The sequence below is a fragment of the Phlebotomus argentipes genome, unplaced genomic scaffold (assembly GCF_947086385.1).
Source record: "Phlebotomus argentipes unplaced genomic scaffold, Phlebotomus argentipes genome assembly scaffold_18, whole genome shotgun sequence".
In the NCBI taxonomy this organism is placed as follows: domain Eukaryota; kingdom Metazoa; phylum Arthropoda; class Insecta; order Diptera; family Psychodidae; genus Phlebotomus; species Phlebotomus argentipes.
Genome location: NW_026776177.1, coordinates 2,767,583 through 2,787,843, shown reverse-complemented (window position 1 = coordinate 2,787,843; position 20,261 = coordinate 2,767,583). Strand labels below are relative to the sequence as shown.

The window sequence follows — 20,261 nt, the reverse complement described above, 5'->3', positions numbered from 1 at the left end:
AATTTTCACCCCAAAACCCCTGATTTATATGGAAATTCTGAGTGAAAAGGTGAGAGAGAGAGACTTTGGGGGATATTTTCATTAGAGTGCTTCACCATCAAACACCAATGAAATCCACTTAAGCACTGATGCTAAGTAAACTTTGCATTGCTAGAAAATAGTCATCGAGAAAGAGCTCTCTGCCATTTAATTTCAATTTTCCATGTGAAATTCAACTGTTCAAATGATTCTTCAAGTTTGCTTTGAGCAAGAAAAAGTCCCGACTTGTGATTCTTAGTCGTTTGAAGAGAATTATTTGATGTTTTCAGGGTGTTTGTCAGCGGATTTCTCACAGTGTTTGGCGTACCAAAGCGACTGACAATTCTTGGAAGTGTTGACTTTCCGGTTGACATGACGATTAAGCTTCTCCTGAACTGTCTTTTCCAAACCAACTCACCTTAATGTTGCGATCCAGAGTCCTGTGAGCAACAGATTCAAATTACATATCCCTCTATTTGAGCATTACCACGAGATATTTGAGTTCGTTTGAGGGTATTAATTCCGGGCATTTCCGCCTCCATCGCTTGATTGTCTTGCAACCGCCTTTCGAATCGATACTAAAGTGATTGCAGGCCTTCTCCCAGGACTGGCAATCTCACACGGAGAGGCACAAATGCTCCTTGAGGCGATTTAATGCTCAGCAGCCGCCAGATCCACCCAAGGGGCAGATATTGTAGCCGAAAGTGGTGTACACCTTGGCGAAAGTGTTTAAATATTAACTGTTTCAACAAATTGAGGCATTTTCTATGCCTCAATTTGTTCAAGAAAATCACTTTTTCTTGCTCTTTCTAGGTTATGTTATTGATTTAAAACAGATTCTGGTGTTCAAATAACTCTCAAAATCATCAAAATTGTGTTTAAAAGTACATTTGAGCACTTTTGCCTGAAAAACTTCAGTTTGTTTCAATTTAGGAAATAAAAAACAGCTTTGAAGTCAAACATAACCTCAAAAATGTCATTTTATTCTAGAAGAATGTCTCTTTTCTCGGTTATTATCTAGAAACACTGTGATATTCCCTAAATTTACTCATTTCTAGGCTTGTTTCTAGGTTTAAAAAGGTCGAAATTAGTCCAAGAAGGTTTTGAAGACGGTTTTCATAACCTCACAATTCGGTCAGAATTTTTGTAGGCATTTTCCAAATATAAAACAAGAGAATCAAGACAGAAATTGTTCAAGAACAAATCCTAAGATAATAAAATCATTTCTTACTATTCAAAATCTAAGCTTGCTTTTCTAGGTTATGTGATTGATTTCAAACAGATTCTGACGGTTAAATAACGCTCAATATCATCAAACTTCTCTTTTTCTCGGCAGAGTTAAGCTTTTTTGTTCGAAAAAACTTGATATTAGTCAAATTTCAGTAGTAGAAATTTTAAAATTAATCATAATCTCAAAAAATATCATCCTTCCTTATATATTTCCGCAGTTTTTGCTTCAAAGTAGCAAATTGAAGTCAATAAATTTAATAGAAACAATAAGATAGTGACTACAATCATTTCCAGGTTTGAGAGGAATTAAATTAGTGTAGAAAGGACTTTTTAAGAAGGATTCATAACCTCACAATTTGATTAGATTGTGATAAGTCAGAATTGAGTGTGAGAAACAGATGAAAAAGCGTCTAAAAGGCGATAGAAAATGCCTTTCAAGGCGTTCTGAAGTGTCAAAGATTGTGCTGATTTGAGGCACACTATCTCCCCCTTTGATACACCCCTCGAAGGGTGGCGCTGGTAGTAATACAGAAATATTGAGGATAATTTATTGGGTGGCCGAGGCGGTTGGGGAAGGGACTTTGCGCCAAAATGCAATTTGTCACTCAGCACAGAAAGTATTTTGCTGTCTCACGCGCCACCCAGAGATTTTCCACTGTTCCTCGCCGCGGGATGACAGACACTCTCAATGGGGACACTCCAGAGATTTCCCCCCTCAGTTGGACATGTCTGGCAATTTCTAATCATCTCCCAGAGTCGCTCTCCAGTTGAATACCTCCAGACATTTTCCGGTGGGGGTGTTTGTGTTCCATCCAGGAAATTCCTGGATTTTCCATGAAGCGTCAAGACAATGAGCTTATTGAATTGTCACCGAGCGGAAGAGCTTTCGAAATCCACGTGGGAAAACGAGGAGTGGCTGAGAAGCGCCTCGTGGAGAAGAAAATGGTTATTTCCACTTTATTGCACTTCAACAGCTAAGCAATTAAGCGCAAGGGAATTCGATGCTTTTCCACCCATCACAGCATCCAAAGACACAGTTCCCCAGGATGTCGCTCAAATTTCTTTCAATTACACCAATTCCAGTGCCATTGATCCTCGGCCGGGGATGAATGTCACACGTATCCTTGGGTAATTGAATTATCGGCTCGAGGGCAGCTTCGATACGCCATGAGTGCATTTGATTGAGCGCATTATTCAATTATGCCAAATCGGAGTTTCTCTGTGATTGCAGATTGCCACTTAACTTGTAACACCTTGCAGGTGTGAAATATTGATGAGGCTGCAAATCGCCGGCAAGCTGCGGAACTCCGTACAAAAGGAGGCCATACTTTTCCGGCATTAAACTCCAGCGATGGTGTGGCAAATGGCAAATAAAAACACTTTCGGTGAACTCCAGCATTGCAGAGAGAAGTATGAAACACACACATAAGTTTCAAAGTATGAATTCATAGCTGAAGACTTGCAGTTTTATGTGCGCCTGACTTTGCAATATTGAGTCTCTGATGAAAAAAAAGCTGTGCTTTAAGCTTGTGTCAGGAAAAAAAGTGTGACTTTAAAACCAGTCGCTTCTAACTCTAAATATCTCGAGGCTATTTTCAGTGCAACAACATCAAAATAAGCAAGAACATTGATATGCAAACGTCACAACATTTGCTCTGCTAGTAAAAGTTTTTATTGGAAAACTGAGAATGTGATAAATTCGATTGGAAAATTGAGTCTTTCTAAGCTAATTAAGCTGACTTATAATTAAACTCAAGGGGAAAGTCAGTAGTCGATTTAAGAGAAGAGAATTCGAAAAGGATTCAAAAACTGTTTTTTTCCAACTAAAATTGCTACATAAATAAAATTATATTTAAATATATTCTGAATATTAAATTAATTGCTTTTTTCACGCCTAATCGCCTTTAATCTATAAGTTGTCTCTGTGAAATTCAATCGGAACTTCTGCATGCCTTTAGAGTTTAAACTGCTGCCATCTGGTGGCAATATGTGAAGAAAATAATAGAATTTTCAAATATATTTAAATTTTAATGAAGTAGTCAGAAAATCATTTAAAATTTCAGAGAATAATCAAATATTTAAATATTTTATGACATAATAAAGAAAAATCAATGGAAATTTGTATGGAAAAACAACAAAAAAAAATGTATTTAATGATCCGGAATCGCTACTGATTTTCCCCTTAATTAAACTGAATTGGGAAAAAGTTGCTACAAACAACAAAAGGAATTTATTATGTCAATTAATAGAGAAAACATGGAAGTTTTCGAGTATTTTGCATTGAAAAGTGTACAGAAAACAACTTCAACCCAATAAATACATTCGACGACAGTTAAATAGATAAATCTAAGCATTGTCCTGTGTTTTGTGACGACAAACCTTTGCGCTTTGTGTGATCGTAACTTTGTGTCAGATTTTTATGCAGATTTCCACCCACTTTTCAGGCTCTCCGCGAGTGTTTCACAGAACCACAATCGAAATTACAAATTCTGATAATTTATTTTCAATGGGGAGTCGATATTCTCTCTTCATATGTTTGGGGCTGTGCAAAAATGTCGAGAGGGTGTGCGGTTGAGCTCGCCTATCGTGCATAAACGCAAAAATCAATATCTGGTACTACAAGGCGAATAAATGTGCAGCGAGTGGAGCTTTAATCTTTGGGGAAATTTCATATTCTCCCCGAACGCAAGGAGATAATGGGGCTGAGATGGTGGCGAGCGCAGCCTGAGATATGGGCGGAATGATGGAAACTGGGCCACAACCGAGCCCTTGTACACTTGCACAGTCAACTTTGCACAATAAATGTTAATCTAACCCAGAGTTTTGTGGGATTTACCCGTGGCGAATTTGGCTGGAGGAGAAAATTGCTAATTAATTTCCACCCAGAGCTTTATGGTTAATTTCTGTGTTAATTGATAAATATTGTCCTCTGTGTGCACAATTTCCTTTTTCAAAGTATACATTTCGTCGCTTTCAGCACACATATTGCATATATTTTGCAATCTCCGCCCCGAAGCGTTTCGCGGAAATTCTCTGTGTCATTTTCCATTTACACGCAGAAGTTATATTTAATTTTGCGAGATTTGCACGCGTGTGCATAAAAAAGAACAGGATATTTCAGTCAAATTGATTCATAATTAAAAAACACCGTCCGCAATTCTCCTCCGAATTGTGCGGTGTTGAATCCTTTGGTGGAAATTCTCAGCCCACAATTTTGTGATTGCATCCATAAACAGTGGCATTTTCGCAACTTCAGCTCAACTCCTTGAGAAAATTTCCGAGTGGGTGAATTGTAGTCAGAAATAAGCATGAAATTGCTGAAATCTCATACTATGGGATGCATTCGGGCCGCAAAGCGGAGCAATTTTCCATTCATTGTCGAGCAGCCTTTCCATTGTGCTCGAGAGGCTCTCCGCCAAGATCATGACTGCCACAGGAATGCCAGTTGGGGAGTGTCGGAATTATTGCAGACATTCTCGTGTCGGGGAGAGCAGTGCATCTCCAGGGACGCCCCGAGAGACGGTCTGAATGCAATCGATAAGGTGAAATATTGCCCCACATGATGAGGATGCTCCACATGAAATTCTGCCATGGAAATCTGATATGAGCGCAAAGCGAATAAATTTTCATTGCTTTATGGCCACGAGCATATATGCGAAAGTGGATGTATTGCGTGTGTCTCGCGAGGCCAGCCTGTTCCCGCCAAGGGAAGGATAATATGCCCTTAATCTGTACACCTGATAATCTCTGATAACCACTAATAGATCTGAAAAAGACTCAGTTTGGAAGCTTTATTTACATGGAAGCTCACGAAAACGATATTTTCTTCTCCATACCATAGATCATGCTAACGCCAGCACAGTCTTCCTTCTTGTTGACATTTTTATGTCGCGATAAGAAGATATGGAGGGCCTCCAATGCTTCCAATTTGTCAATGAACTTAAAACTGCTGATTAAGAGCCAAAATCGTCCTGAAAGCTCTCTAAACAAACATTTTCCAAGTCCAAATTAATATTTTTGAGGTTATGTTCGAGATTCAGTGCAATTTGCGGTGTTTCTTGGCATCAACGGTGCAGAAAAGCAATGTTAACTGCATGAAAATGCCTAATTATGTTAATTACGGCGATTTCTCTGACTTAAGCATAAGAATTGATGTGCTGGAAAGACTCAGAAAAGAAATACTGTAAGTTTTTCAACACTTCCATTGAGCTGTACACCACTTCTGACTATCTTAACTTCCCCTTTGGCTCCCACAGAAATTACCATGCTTAAGAGCTGAACCAACTGACCATGAAACCGTGAAGATCACGAGTGAAATGATAGCGAATTTAGTGTTTATTTTGAAATATTTCAAACAAATTAAGGAGGTGTTGATCACATAAATAGTTTTGAAGCCAAAACTATTACAGTTCATGTTTCACATTATTAATTGGACGAGTGCGAAAATGAATTGATAATGAATTAGGGCTTAATTATGCAAACTAAATATTAGAGTGCAATATTCACCAAAACACATGGGCCACACATAGCGCACAATTTATAATGCATAAATACTAATAATAGGGAGCATATTTGAAATTATTTAATCACTTTTACGACCCCAATAAATCCCACAGCATTCAACTTGGAAGACGGAAAACGCGTCTTTTCCGCAGTGTAGCTTTGGCTGACGAAAGAAGTTAAGTGGGTGGATGGTGGAGTTGCATGAGAGATGTGTTGAGCTTGCTCCTGAAGTGTCCTATTAATTTCCATCAAGTATTCATGAGAGTGTTTGTGAGTTATTGCAGAGGAGCGGGATAGATTCAAGTGTAAAGTAACCATATCAGCCACGACGATCGGATTACCCTTTAAGGAGCTTCCTTCCAAGACAAATAACCACACTGAGCGATGATCTTGAGCCATTCACCATGAGCACAGGAGCTTTTGTATCTCACACATTCTCTCCCACCCACCGTAATCCCCACCAAGAGGATTATATTAATTTGTTCTTTTCCACCCCGTTGGAGAACTCATGGCCCACCCCAACCCTTGACAAGCTCAGGCTGTATAGCGTCAATTGTATTGCTATTATTGTCACATCATGACGGTAAATATGCTCCTCGCTCTCTCTCTCTCTCTGTTGGCTCTCGATGGCCGGCAAATTACACTTTTTCGCACGAGACACTCCGTGTGGGGGTGGTTGGAAATGTTGGTCAGTCTTTGGGCAGGGCGCTGTCGCTCTTCCCGCGGCTGTACACCCGCGTGCCGCCCAGCATTCGGTCCAGCAGACTCTGCTTGCTCTTCCGCCGCGCCGCCAGCACTTCGCGACACAGATCGTGAAACGTGTCCGCCACCTGGCCCACGTGCTCCGCCGCCGACACCTCGGAGAACTTGCACTCCAGATCTTTGGCCAGGATCTCGCCCTCCTCCGTGCTCACCTGCAGAAGCACAAATGATTATTTTGACTTAAGCCCCGCCCACGCCTAAGCTCCGCCCCGCTGGGAGCTCTGGAGCTTCCAGCGCACCTGCCGTCCATGGATCATGTCCACTTTGTTGCCCACCAGCACCACAGGTGGCGCATCCGCTGGCAGGCTGGCTCTCGTCCTGCGGACGTAGTTGAAGGATCTCCGGTCGGTGATTGAGTACACGAGCAGCAGCCCATCCGCCCACTGGACAGCCTCCGTCTGACAGCTCATCTGCTCCTCGTCCTCGTCGGCCTGGGGGTGACAAAGCAAGGGTGAGACGATTGCCTTTAATAGATTAGATACCGAGGCGTGGTGGCGCCCATGTTAGACATGGGATTTCGGTCTACAACCTTGTTCGCCATCAAGTGAATTATTTCACCCACAAACCTGTGGTGTGATTCACAAACAAAATCTATTTAATTCAGTGGCCACCCCCCAAGGGTGCCAATGAGGAGCAGCTCAGTTCAGCACAAACAACTGACAATTATTCAGGCTTCATCAGTCGCTTCGTGCCCACTGGGCGGAAAATGTGCAGTGTTGGAGGGAAATGATTGGAGGTTATCATGAGATAATTTGAGCCTTGCCGATGCTCATGTGGTATTTTATGCCACAGTTACTCCAAAACACTTCAACTAAGGATGGACCATTGATTCCTAATCCACAGAAGTCATCCTAAGTCACAATTTTCCTTATTTATCCAACGCAAACAGTGACTCGATAGCGCTCATATTGACTTGAAGTTCCGCTAATGATTCTCTCAGCGCCTTAGATCCTGGCGATAGAGGCGCAAAGACACGGAAGGAAAAGTCTCCTTTATTGCCAATTTCACAAGCGACAATCATGAAGTTTTAATTAATTCAAAATTACCCGCCAATTAAATCTGAAAAGTGTTTCTCGCATAAATTAGCTGACTGAGCGCAAATTAAAGTTTCAGCATCACACCCTGACGCTCTTCTTGTCTACAATATCCACCTATGAATTATTAAATTTAATCACCATCTTCGCAATATTGATTGAATGTGGGGGATGGAAATTGAATTGCGTCTGGGCGAGAATTCAAATATTGCCATGTGTCAATCAACAGTCACCACGAATGCTAATTGCTCATATTTCATCAAGGTGGAAAGGGCCCTGAATAATTGATCTTCCTCTGATTTTCCTTGCAAATCTCTCACCCTGAGTTTACGCTTCGGGGAATCGCTATGTAGGCGGTAAAGAGCGACGACGGCGGATTTTATCTAATCTGATGACAGACAAATTTGTAATCAATATTGCGTGGTGGATGAATTTCCAATTTGAATATCCTCTATACGTCAAAAGCCACGCAATTCACTCAGCATTTGGCAATTTGCATTTTCGGCAGTGGCACAAATTTGGCTGATTTTCCTATTTGATATCTCAATATGCGCGCATGGCGATTCTTCCACATCTCAGCGTGTCAATTAATAATTCCCACTCGCTGGCCAATTTATTCTCTGAGTGTTGAAGAACACGCCAGAAAATATTGACTTGGGTGAGAAAGACTCCTCAATCTCTCAGCAGAAATCAGAGCACATGGCGAGCAGCACTTCGAGCGATGCGTACTAAATAAAAGCGCTGTAAGCGCGGAAAACACTCACGAACCTTGGGGCAGGTGTCCAAAATTTCAAATAGCACAGGTTCATTGTCAACCACAGCTTCGTGTCGGTAGCGATTCTCTGTGGACGAGAGAGCAAAAGTGGAAAATGGTGAAGACGTCATCATTAAAAGCAATTGGCAAGTGCACTCTCTCGGGCTGCATGTTTATGAAGGCATTGACAAGGCACGAAGGAAGTCCGAGAGCTGAATCACTTTGATAAATTAATATTTCTGTCATATGCACACGAGACACACGAGCGACATAAATTACTAATAAACATCCAAAGGCAAAGCGTTTTGAGTGTCACACAATGGAAAATTAAAATTTTCCATCTGAAAATACATTTGAATGCCACAATTTCGACATTTTCACTCTTTACAACAAACGTGAATCGAGTAGCAAGTCACGAGGCGATTTTTGAGGAATCCTAATCGTGTTAAAATTGGAATAAAATAATCAAAAAATGTTTGTTTTCCAAGTAAATTTGAAAAAAGAATCACAATTTGAATATTTTTACGCAAAATATTGTAATAAATCCAATTAAATTCAAATATTTTCCGGATATTTCATTGAAATTTAAATATTTGATTATTTTTTCTGAATATCGTCCGCCAGAGGGCAGCAAAGTCGGCGTGGGGGACGCTAATAATATAGCATTTTGCATTATTTTCTCTCCTTTCTCTCGCATTCTCACACTTTTTGACTTCCTGGCCAGGAAAAAAGGAAATTTGAGGGGAAAAAACTGATCTCATGATCAGCTTTTTAGCTTAAAAGCATGGAAAAGTTCCAATTGTATTTTCCAAAGGCAAAATTGGATTTTGAGGAGTTCGAATCCATTTGAAAATATTGTCAAAATCATGAGAAATCAAGAAATCAAGGAAAAGAACTTTCCCTTTGGCGTGAAGACTCTTAGTTTTCTATCGAAGAATAGAAGAAACTGCCTCGGAAATTGATCAAAGATCCACCTTTTATTAAGGAAATTGTCAAATAACATGTAAAACAGCAAAATGCCTAATTTATTGTGGTAATATTCATTAAAATATTTACGAAAGAATTTCCTCTTAACCGTCAAGACATTCTAAAAAGCTACGCTATTTTAACAGGCAATAAACTGCACGAGCAAAATGTAGTTCAGAAAAAAGTCTGTTTGTGCAGATTAAATACAGAAATTACTTTAGCTTCTTAACTTATATGGCTTTAAAGCACTCAATGGGAATGTTAAAGTAAAGAAAGCTTAATGACTGTCTGCAATACATCTCTCTTTCTGTCGAGTGGCTCAAAAAGCACCCTTAAAATATTCATTGAATCTCCGAGAGACGAAGACTTAAACACTTTTCATCCGCCATACAAATGCCAAAAGTCATCAAAGCTGAAAAATATGGCGTGTCCTATAAAACCTCTTCTGTGGACATTCTCTTTGCAATTCAATCTCTATATGTAAATTAATTCCCTCCAAAAGCAAACACCGTGGAATTTTTCTTCATTCCTTTCGGTGGTGAGGCGCCATAAATTGCAGCCAGCGCACGTGTTTGTATTTCCACCGAAGGAAAAATATAATTCATGCCAAGTTTCGCCGTGGCAAAGCGATATAGGGGGAGGGGGTGGAATTAATTGAAACATTGCAAATTTAGCGCTCACCTGAGGAATGAGGGTGAATTTTTGCCATACATCACAATTCGCGTCGTTATTTATTATTTACACGGCGAAATTAAGCTGAATTCTGTCATTAGAAGAAATTCAATTGTGTTATTTATAGACAGAATGTTTACATCTCATTTGTGCCACTCAAATTTCCCTCTTCAAGCACGTCAACAGCACGAATCGTCCACGGAACGCAATTAATTGCAATCTTCCATGGCAAAAAAGAGTGATTCTGTCGCATCATCAATCGGAGAAAATGCATTTAATTGGACTTGTGTCACTCCCAGGACTCACTCTCCAAGAGAAGGACACGTACACTGGGGCAACAATGATGTCCTGTCGGGAGATGCAGTGAGCCGGGAATTCCCGAGAGACGCCCTGTCTTCCCGCCTCTCGGTGCGTTTCAGTTTCACACACGGAATTTATGGGTGTAAATAATCGAAGGCAATAAATTAACCGTAACGAACTGATACGTTGTCTATATTTCTATATTTTCCCACACCAATCTTGCGTCATATTTTATCATCTTTGGCGCATGGGAGAAGTGGCAAGCTTTCGGGTGTGTAGCAATTACATATGAAAGAGGATAATCGCGTATTTGACTCAATGTGGAGCTTTTGCACCCCAAAACTGAGTTGAGGCAAAACGCCACGGAAAATGTTCATAGATTAAATTATGAGTCGTTGCAACATTATGGATTTCTTAGTGTAAAGTACGAATGAAATACGAACGAAAAGGCGTTGCAAGGCAAAGTTTGGAGTTTATTTAATACGAATTTTAGCTGTAAGAAAGCCATTTCCTCACGTCTAACCTTTGGGGTGCTGTCAAAGAGCGAGATTTGCTCTGTGATCATCTTTTTATAGGCAGAATATTTCAAGTTTCTGGCCATTTTTCCCCTCGTGGAAGTTAAAAAATGCTCTTCACTGTAAATGACACGCAATATTCTGACTGATCTCAAGGAACTTCCCGGAGTTTTCCGTGGTTTCTAAAGGATGTTTTGAATTGCAGTGACAAGACATATTCATCAGCGACATATCCTGTCATTTTGTATGTTTCCGATGAGATTCTTTAAGGATTCCGCCGTAGATCAGAATTTCCGGAAAGAAATACGTGAGAAATAAATAGAATAAAAACATAGTTTTCTTTTTAAATGTATTAACAAATGCTTTGGGAAACCATTAGTTTCCTTGGCAAACATTTGCTTAGCTAGAAGCATTGTCTATTTCTTTGGTTTTCACGCGTATTTTCCGAATTTTCTTGTCTTATTGCGAGGAAATATAAGAATTAATTTCAGGCGCCAATTCTTGAAACGTTTCACGCTATGAATTACAATCTTACAACGCAGAAATATCAATTAATAACTTTGACAGCTTATTTAAAATGTTATGAAAGCAAACTTGCAACGACCATTTGGACATAATTTATCAATATTCTACTTTGTGATTAGTGCGATTGGGTTGCAAATCCTTCCGAAGCTTCAACTGGATCGCGTGCAACTCTGGAGGAGCAACTCTTTGGCCGGGATGGAGCATGCGAGAAATCGGGTCGCACGAGACAAATGAGGCGGGAAGTGGGTGAGAGATTTTGCATATAAATCCTCGAGGCATGAGCTCAACAATATAAATGTTATCCAGCAATTTATGATTTTCACTTACCAGAATGATGATCATATTCACCGATGTATCGCTTTGTTAAAAATCGCACCGTCAAGGCTGTAAATTGTGCCAAATGACGAGGAACCAGATGGCGGCCCGGCAAAGAGAAGAGCAGAGAAGAAAAGTTGGGGGTCAGAATTGAGAGATTGCGGGGAAGAAAAGCGTCCGGGGGGGGGGGGTTGGGGAGAAAAAAGGCACAGAATGAGGGAATTAATGAGGTTTTAACTACGTCGTTCGCCACTGACGAAGTTGTACAAGAGCGAGGACAATATTTGTGGGGGATGAAGTGGAAATTCAGTGTCATGTTTATTGGCTGGGTCCTTAATTTAAAGTCACCATAGCGTTGGACCACTCACAGGAGTGTGTCAACAATTTAATGTTCCTCATCTTGTTTTTTTTTTTCTTCTTCTTCCCGATGCTTTCTTTATGACAAAACTCCTCTCATGTGAAAATTCCGACATCATCTTTATTATCATTTGGTCGCGAGAACACACGCGAGCATGAATGATGAATGGAAGTTTAACAAGCGCGGTTTTATGTTTTCTTTGGAAAATCATTCCCAAGAAAGCGCATCATTATGTTATTTTCACAGAAAATTTGATGCGGTCCAAAGTATTTATCATGTTTATGTGCAAGACAAATTTCGCAACAGTTGGGATGAAAACATAAAAATTTTCACCACCGACAAAATGATATATTTTGAGCAATTTATTTTAATAAATAATTCATGGTTTGACGCACCATCTCAACCCCTTTTTTTCCCCCCGCCAACAAAAGGGGAGGCATTTTTGTATATTTGTGAAAATGTCAGACTTGCATATTTATGATGATGTGAAACAATATTGACGAGAAGAGCTTTCGAGAGAGAGAAAAAAAAATGCATAAATTCTATGCTCAGACGAGAAATTTTTCCTCGAAAGTCCCTAAAAATACTCTTGACATTGACTTTATGCTATGAAAAGTCACCTTAAATGACAATCGACGAGACTTGTTTGGAATTCAAAGGAATGTTTCGCTTCTTTATCCACTTTTAAAGGTCAAAACTAGAAAGTTTTTCCAACTACAAAACCCAATTATCGAGCGATTCTTGAAGTTCCGCCAAGAAGACGGAAAATGAAATCCCATTGAGAAACTCTTAGTCGCATAATAATCCTCTTAAGTGTCTGTTGATGAAATTGGCTCAATTGCCGCGCCCCTTTGTGGATATTGCGCGTCTCGCGGAGTCATCAAAGGAGTTTAAAATAATGTCTGACGGCGCGTCAGAGGCGCTGATTGAAGACTTTCCTCGACGCTGCCAAGCTAATTACTTTCTAATCAAGGGACCGCGCGCTTGACAGAAAAATGCCACAAGTGCAAAAGGAGTCAGTCTTGCGTAGCGAATTAATCTTGGGCGGATTTGGCGCCCAGGCTGAGGAATGTTGAGTGAAATTTGAGACAACACAAATCACTCTGAGGATCACCATTTCAAGGGGGCGAGGGAGGAATTGTGTATCCTTCGAGGACTCTCGAAGCCATGTGCCTCACACTCTCTCACCACTGGACTGGAAGTGTGCTCATCCTGTCCATCCTTGAGCCGTCGAGTGCCTCTTTTTGGAGAGCTCATTGCTGGGAGAGAAAAATCTCCAATGGCTGCAATTGAGTTCACTTCAGTGACTTGAGACAGAAGGAAAAGCGATTCAACTTGGAATAATTCAAACAAAATTGATGCTCTTCATGTGCTTTTCCCGTAGTTCATCAAAAGAAAAAGTCTTTATTAGATTTTTTTTTTCTTTTTCGTCATCTTCGCATAAGAAATACATCTCAAAGTCCTCTACGCGGAAAGCGAGAAAAGCTCTCAAAGGACGATGATAAGACCACTTAGACAGTCATTAATTTGTCCCTCTGCCAGCGATGCAATTGACCTGAGACTTCAATGCTTTTGGATTAAATTGCATTTGTTGCCTCTTGAGCAAATTTCCTCCCCCAAAAAGTGCGATTCATCGGCAATAAGGGGGAGATAATAGTGCTTGATTGTATACACCACTTGCTGACATTTCCAGAACTTCAAAAGTGTTTCAAACATGCCTTTTCCTTATAATTCCAAACGTATAATTTGTCATAACCTCAAATTTAAGAGTCTTTGTCTCAAAAAAGACGCTATTTTTATTTTTATGACCCTCAAAACTTACAGAGAAACAGTATTTTGGAAATATCTTGAGAAATATTGAAAGTTTCTAGCGCGTTTTCTGATGTAGTTCAATTTTCAATCGCTCTTTTGGAAGCATTGCATAACATAACCAAAAAATTACTTTAAGATATCTAAAATAATTCTTGATAGAAACTTATTTGAAATCTTTTAAAGGCAAGACTAATTGGCAATGAGCTGAATTTTGCTATTTTAGAGTAGAAATTCGATAAAACAGATCTTGAAAAAGAACATTTTTGCATTATGAAACAATATTTTTGAGGTTATGATCAATCTTAAGGCAATTAATACGTTTTAACACAGAATGCTTGTGATCTTGATATTCGTAAATTGTAAATTTCACCATCTTAGACACAAGAATGATTGATTTTTGTGTTTATTTAGTGGCAAAGTTTGTTTTAAATTCATAACATAACCTATAAAAATATGAAGAACAATTCTTTTTCTCCAATAATTGCGTTAATTCCTTTTGAAAGTGACTTTTGAACGCATCATATTGATGATATTCAAGCACTTTCACTTCCAAATACCTTCCACTAAATCTGTACACCACTTCTTACCACAATATCTGCCCCTTGATCGGCAGCGCGAGTCGTTTGAAATTCATTTGGACAGTTTGTTAACACAGGCAGCAGAACATGTGCGGCAAAGTGGTCGACTAAGCGCTCAACACTTTTTGCGACATATTTAAAATTCCACTCTTAAGCAAATCCCCTCAATCGAGACGTGATTCCCTTTGAATAAAACATTAACTGCTGGCGAGTAGTGGAAACGCACCCCCAAATTTGCAATTTGGCTACACGGAGACAATGAATAAAATTAAGAATATATTCCCTGATGATGCGTGTTTCTCTGCACATTGTCGTTGTTTTTTTTTCTCCTCATCTTCCCAATCCACTCAGCGCCCGGAAAATTTGATGGGACTTTCCACACAATTGTCTACAACACGGCGCCCCACGGGCAGAGGCGGCGGCGGCGGTGGGGGGAGGGAAAGTCATGTAGAAGATCGCACATAAAGAGGAAATTGAGATAAAATTGGAAAATAAATAGAGGAGCATATCATGACCCTCGAGGCGCATCGCAGAGGTGGCTTCTGAAATTTTGGATACTGGCGAAACTTTTCCTTCTCTATCTTGAGTCCTCCCGAGCGCCTCGGAGGGTGGGTTATAGCGATTTTCCCTCTCACCCCCTTGCGCTAAACACCTCTCGGGAGTTGCAGGGTTTTGGGGGTGTGTGTGTGTGTGCGAAATTGAATTAACAAAGTTGCACAAATTTCTGCATTACTCCCTTCCCCGTTCCAAAAAACACACCCATCACGTCGCGACGGTGCGGAAATTCGGAGGAAAATGCGAATTAATCCCAAGTGTATTCAACACAATACCTGCAGAGTAATATTTCCTGACAATCTCTGGTTACCATTCCCACCAAATCTCCTTTGTACTTCCTCCGATACGTTCAAAAATCGCGCGAGCCGCGAAATTTGCATACAACGTTCTAACTTTCGCGCGAAATCTGAAATTCAAAAGCATAGCGGATAATTCCCCAGCTGAAGAGCACTATTGATGACTCTCACTTCTCTACATTGTCAACATCGCATTCAGACAGATTAAATATCTTTATGGACAACATTTATTCATTACAGAAATACTGTAATTAATTGCAGAGTGAATTGATCGAATTGATTAATAGCAAATAATCAAGTTAAAATTGTTTATTTCGTAATTTCATGATGGAATTTACATCGCTTCCCATTCAGGAAATTTTATTAAGTAGCCCATGAAGTTTGAATTCTCTCAAGGGGGAGATAATGTTCCTGACACTTTTAGAACTTGAAGTTTTTAAACTGTTTCCACATTCATTCCCAATTTGTTATGAATTTCTTAACTTTCCATCCGATATTTCTGTAGAAATTGACTTAAAAACGCATTTTTGAACATCTTTTCCGATCATAACCTCAAAAATATCACTAAGAAATCTTTAAAAACTCTGCTTAGAAGCTTTCTAGATCACAAAATGATCTAGTTTTGATTTGCCAATGAAGTCAAAAATGCTGATTCAGATTCAAAATCGCCCAGAATATTTTCCAAATCATCATTTTCCACGTCTAAATGATTATTTTTGAGGTTATGCTCGAATTCAATACAATTTTCTCTGTCTTTTAGCGTCAGAAGTTCAGAAAAGCACTGTTTATTGTCTGTTAATGCTTAATTCTGCCAATTGATGTGATAGAATGCAAACTATTCTATAAATCGTTCCTTGATTCGTTACATAACCTAGAAAAATGATTTTTATCATTGATTCTGCGTGAAAACCAATAATTTATGATAATTTGTGAGTGAATGAAGCACTTAAAAAAGGAATATTGAAAGCTTCTCAATAACTTTCAGTTCTTAAGTACTTCTGCTGATCTGTACACCACTTGTGACTGTATTATCTCCCCCTTGATCGTACACAATGGGGTGGATTTTCCCATTGAAAATACATGAAGAGCGACACATGAAGAACTCTCAATAGATTGTCCTTTAAAACAATGCGATTTTCATTTTCTATTTTCATTCATAGCACATTTTCAGGATTTTTATACAATCAAATCTATCAAGAACAACGCCTGCAATTTTCCATTATTCAATTTCTATGCGAAAAAAAACTGACATTCATTGTCTATTTGATGCTGGCAAAAGTGGTTTGGATGAAAGTGTGACAGGACATTGTTAATGGTTAGGGGAAAAGCCACACCGCGAATTTACCTTTTCAAATAGTGTGATTAATTCAGATTATTGGCCATGCTGCCAACAATAAACAGCCCCTTTCCCAAACGAGAATTGGGTGACTTTTATGTGTGCCAACGCGCGCGGTCTCAGCTATATACATCGCGTACATAGAGACAAATTGGAAATGATTGATTTTGATGAGGCCGGAACGAGTGGAGCAATTCGTTTTAAAATTTCATCTCCAACAGACGCACGATGCTTGGCACTATGGGCGGTGTAAACACGAGAAGCCAGACTCCAATTATAGATTCTGCCTTCACAGTATATTGCCGAAGTGTATTGAGTGTGTGTTTTGCGGGGGAGATGAAAAAATCATGCTAAAACGAGGCGTTTTCACCCAGCATTAGCGGGCGCGCGCGCCTGCAAAAAGGCGCCTAATGATAGGGGATGGGGGTGGCAATGTAGTGGCGAAGGCGCAGCAATTAATTATCCAACGATCTCCATTCAACCACATGTAATTAATTGTGCAATCCACCGTGAAGTCATAATAAATTCATGCGCGTGTATAAATATAATCCCGTCCAACACGCGTCCAAATGAATACACGTCGTTGTTGGAAAATTGCTCGAGTGCACGGGCGTGAATGGGAGTGCGTGCGAGATTCGTGAGAGCATCTCGATGTTTACATACAAATGACTCTATTGCCATGGCATCCACAATGCCAAAAATGCCCCGATGGGAATCTCAAATGGTGTCTAGACCCTGGAAACGTGCCCCGTTTGCCACACTCTCTCTCTCCCTCTCTCTCTCTCTCTGGCGAGATCAGAATTCAATTCATGCCAAAATTATTCAACAATTCTCAAACTATAACAGCACAGAATGGCACGGAACTTTCCCCAGGAACACCGCAAAAACATCCAAATTTCCATTCATCAGCTTCGAGAATTTTCACTCGGATTTACTCATTGAGTCCTTGATCCGCTTATCATCTTTTGTGCGATCATCAGCCATGCTGAGTTCTTTTATGCACGCGAATCCGCGGCTTAGAACTCGCGAAGAGCGATTCAAGGAGGAGATAATACCACTGAACTGTGTACACCTTTTCCTGACACTTTCACAATTCCTGTGAAGAATCACAGACACTTTCAGAACTTCAAAAGTGCTGAAAACATGCGATTTCATGTATCATAACCTCAAATTAAGGCGTCTTTGTCCCAAAAAAGACACCATTTTTACTTTTATAACCCTGAAAACTTACAGAGAAACAGTATTTCAGGAATATTAGAAAGTTTTTAGTGGACATTTTGATGTGATTCAATTTTCAATTGCTCTTTTGGGAGCATTTCGTAACATAACCTAGAAATTACCATAAGATATCTAAAAGAATCTTTGAGAGAATCGACAATGAGTTGAGATTTTCTATTTTAGAGTAAAAAAAAACAATCAAACAACGCTTAAAATAGGCAATTTTGTATCCTGTAACAATATTTTAGAGGTTATGATCAATCTTAACCTGATTAACACAGTTTAACATTGAAATCTTGTGATTTTCGACAAATTTAAGCACAAGAATGACTGATTTTTGTGGTTTTTTAGTGGCAAAGGTTGTCTTAAATTCACAACATAACCTAGAACTTTCAAATACTTCTATTGATTTTTGTACACCACTTCTGACCATAATATCTCTCCCTTGGGCAGATGCATTTCGCGGAAATCAGTGTTGGAAGAGCTTATTAAAGTGCGTATCCTGGAACTACAGGCGCTCTTGCTGGGAAATCTTCGAATAGATTGTCAACATCTTCATTAACCCTTCGCATTTGATGACAGAGAGGAAAATTGTGTGTTCTTTTGCACACAAAGTTGTCATGCAAAGTGGCACAACTGGGATTTCTCTCGGCTTTTCCAATATCACTCAGCGTATAAACTCTGGCTGTGACGATCTCCGTGTCCTCAGCAATTAAAAGCCCATAAATCTCTGGCGGCAGAAGGTATCGTGTCTCGCAGTCTCACGGAGAGTCTGAAGGTTAGTGAGATGTGTGAGGTTTTGTCGCGTCAACCCTTGTTTGGGACTTGCGCGGTTTGCCGAGGGATCTTCTCCACTTACCACTCTTTCCCACCCCGTGGGCACCAATAACAGCGATTTTCACCTCAGAGAGCGATGATTTCTTCCGTCTTATGCCACGCGACGTCATTTCACGCGGCGCACAACTTCGCGCGCCCTTTTCCCTGGCGCTCTTCGCAGGGGCGAAAATGCGCTCGACACGGCGGCACTCGAGCGTCACGGATGCCACACAACACTTTCACATGACACGGATGCAGGCGAGCGTGAGGATTCTGTGGCCGCAGGACAGATTCACGCGGACTCGTTTTTTCTGGCGCTCTCGCGAGCTTAATTAATTGGCACAACTGATTGGCGAGAGGAGCAAGCCAGATCAGCTCTTCCACTTCGCAACGACCGCCGGACTCTGACGGAAGAAACACGGGTAATTTTAGACATACCCGAAAAATTTTCCCAAAACACACTTTTCAACAATATTTATTTAAATACCACATGGTCGCCGATGCGCTTGTGTGTTTGGGACGCGGGAACTCCTGCGTGGGCACCTTTGCCGAAGGCAGCTTGCATCCTCGTCAATCACTTGGCAAATGCGCGATTATCGCCACTGATGCACGCTCGTGAGCGTGCGAAGCCTTGCGATGCTCCATTTCCGTGGCAAATGAGTCGAGAGATATTAAATTGTTTACACTTTTGCACACAAATTCCTCGTCGACGGTTTTATTGGGTGGCTTTTAAACTGACTCAATCGACATCGAAAGCAGCCAAGACGCGCGCGTGAAACAGAAGTTTCGCACAACATTCTGTGTTTCACTTGTGCATCACTTGAGAGCTTCTGCAGCCTGTCAGCTTATGCAGCATCGACATTCAACTTGAAATTCAACCATGCATGAAAACTAGTTTAATTCGACTAATGGAGCAATTCTCAGTCACACAAGAAGTGTAAAACATGTGTTATTATGATTTAACACACGTCTTTGCTATTTTGAGTCACTCGTGTAAGGCTCAAAATGGAGATTGTGTTGTGTTATTTGCTATTATGGCTGAAATCTGTTAAATCATTTTGTGCTGTTTTAATGTATAATTTTAACACGATCTTCAGAAGTTATTTTTGTGATTGTGTCAAAAACAGACAGAATAACTTGCAAAGATGGATAAATCTTCAATTGTGACTCTAATTTTCAAATATAAACATGATAAATATCTGCAATTCATTCTTTTTATCACAGATTTTCTCATTTTTTACTTGAATTTGAAATAATTTTAGCAAATTTCACAATTTTCTCTTCTCTTACACATTGAGAAATCGGTGAAATCGCTTTAAAAAACTCTCAAACACGGTTTTAGCGAGAATAGCAAGAGATGTTTTTCCTTATTCATTTCGAATGTTAAACTTTTACATATCAAAATTTTAACATTTCTGGTGTTTTATTAGGAATTGATGCATAATTTGCCCTAAAAATTGCGCATTTATTTGTATTGTTTTCAAAGTATTATTAAATTCGTCCAATTCTGGCGTTTATTTGAAGTTTTTTCAAAGTGTTTAGCAAGTTTTCATCCAAATATTCAAACGATCGAGATGATTTGCATAAAGAATATTAACACAGACAATTTATTCATGTTAGATGAAAATTCCAAATGAATCACGTTTTGCATAAAATTACCAAATTTCGGAATTCGCGTGACGTTCTGAAGTCTTTTCT

The 20,261-nt window shown here is 39.8% G+C and overlaps 1 protein-coding gene across 1 annotated transcript; it reads right to left on the bottom strand.

The window, feature by feature from the left end:
* Positions 1-6,362: 6,362 nt before the first annotated feature.
* LOC132260556 (ras-related and estrogen-regulated growth inhibitor) lies at positions 6,363-19,130 on the bottom strand. Its single transcript, XM_059758765.1, has 6 exons — positions 19,051-19,130; positions 18,607-18,967; positions 11,607-11,663; positions 8,316-8,389; positions 6,753-6,944; positions 6,363-6,665 (listed from the first exon to the last, which is right to left on the bottom strand). The coding sequence occupies exons 2-6, from the start codon at positions 18,692-18,694 to the stop codon at positions 6,441-6,443; spliced, it is 636 nt and encodes a 211-aa protein (XP_059614748.1). The 5' UTR covers positions 18,695-18,967; positions 19,051-19,130; the 3' UTR covers positions 6,363-6,440.
* Between the last annotated feature and the right edge of the window lie 1,131 nt (positions 19,131-20,261).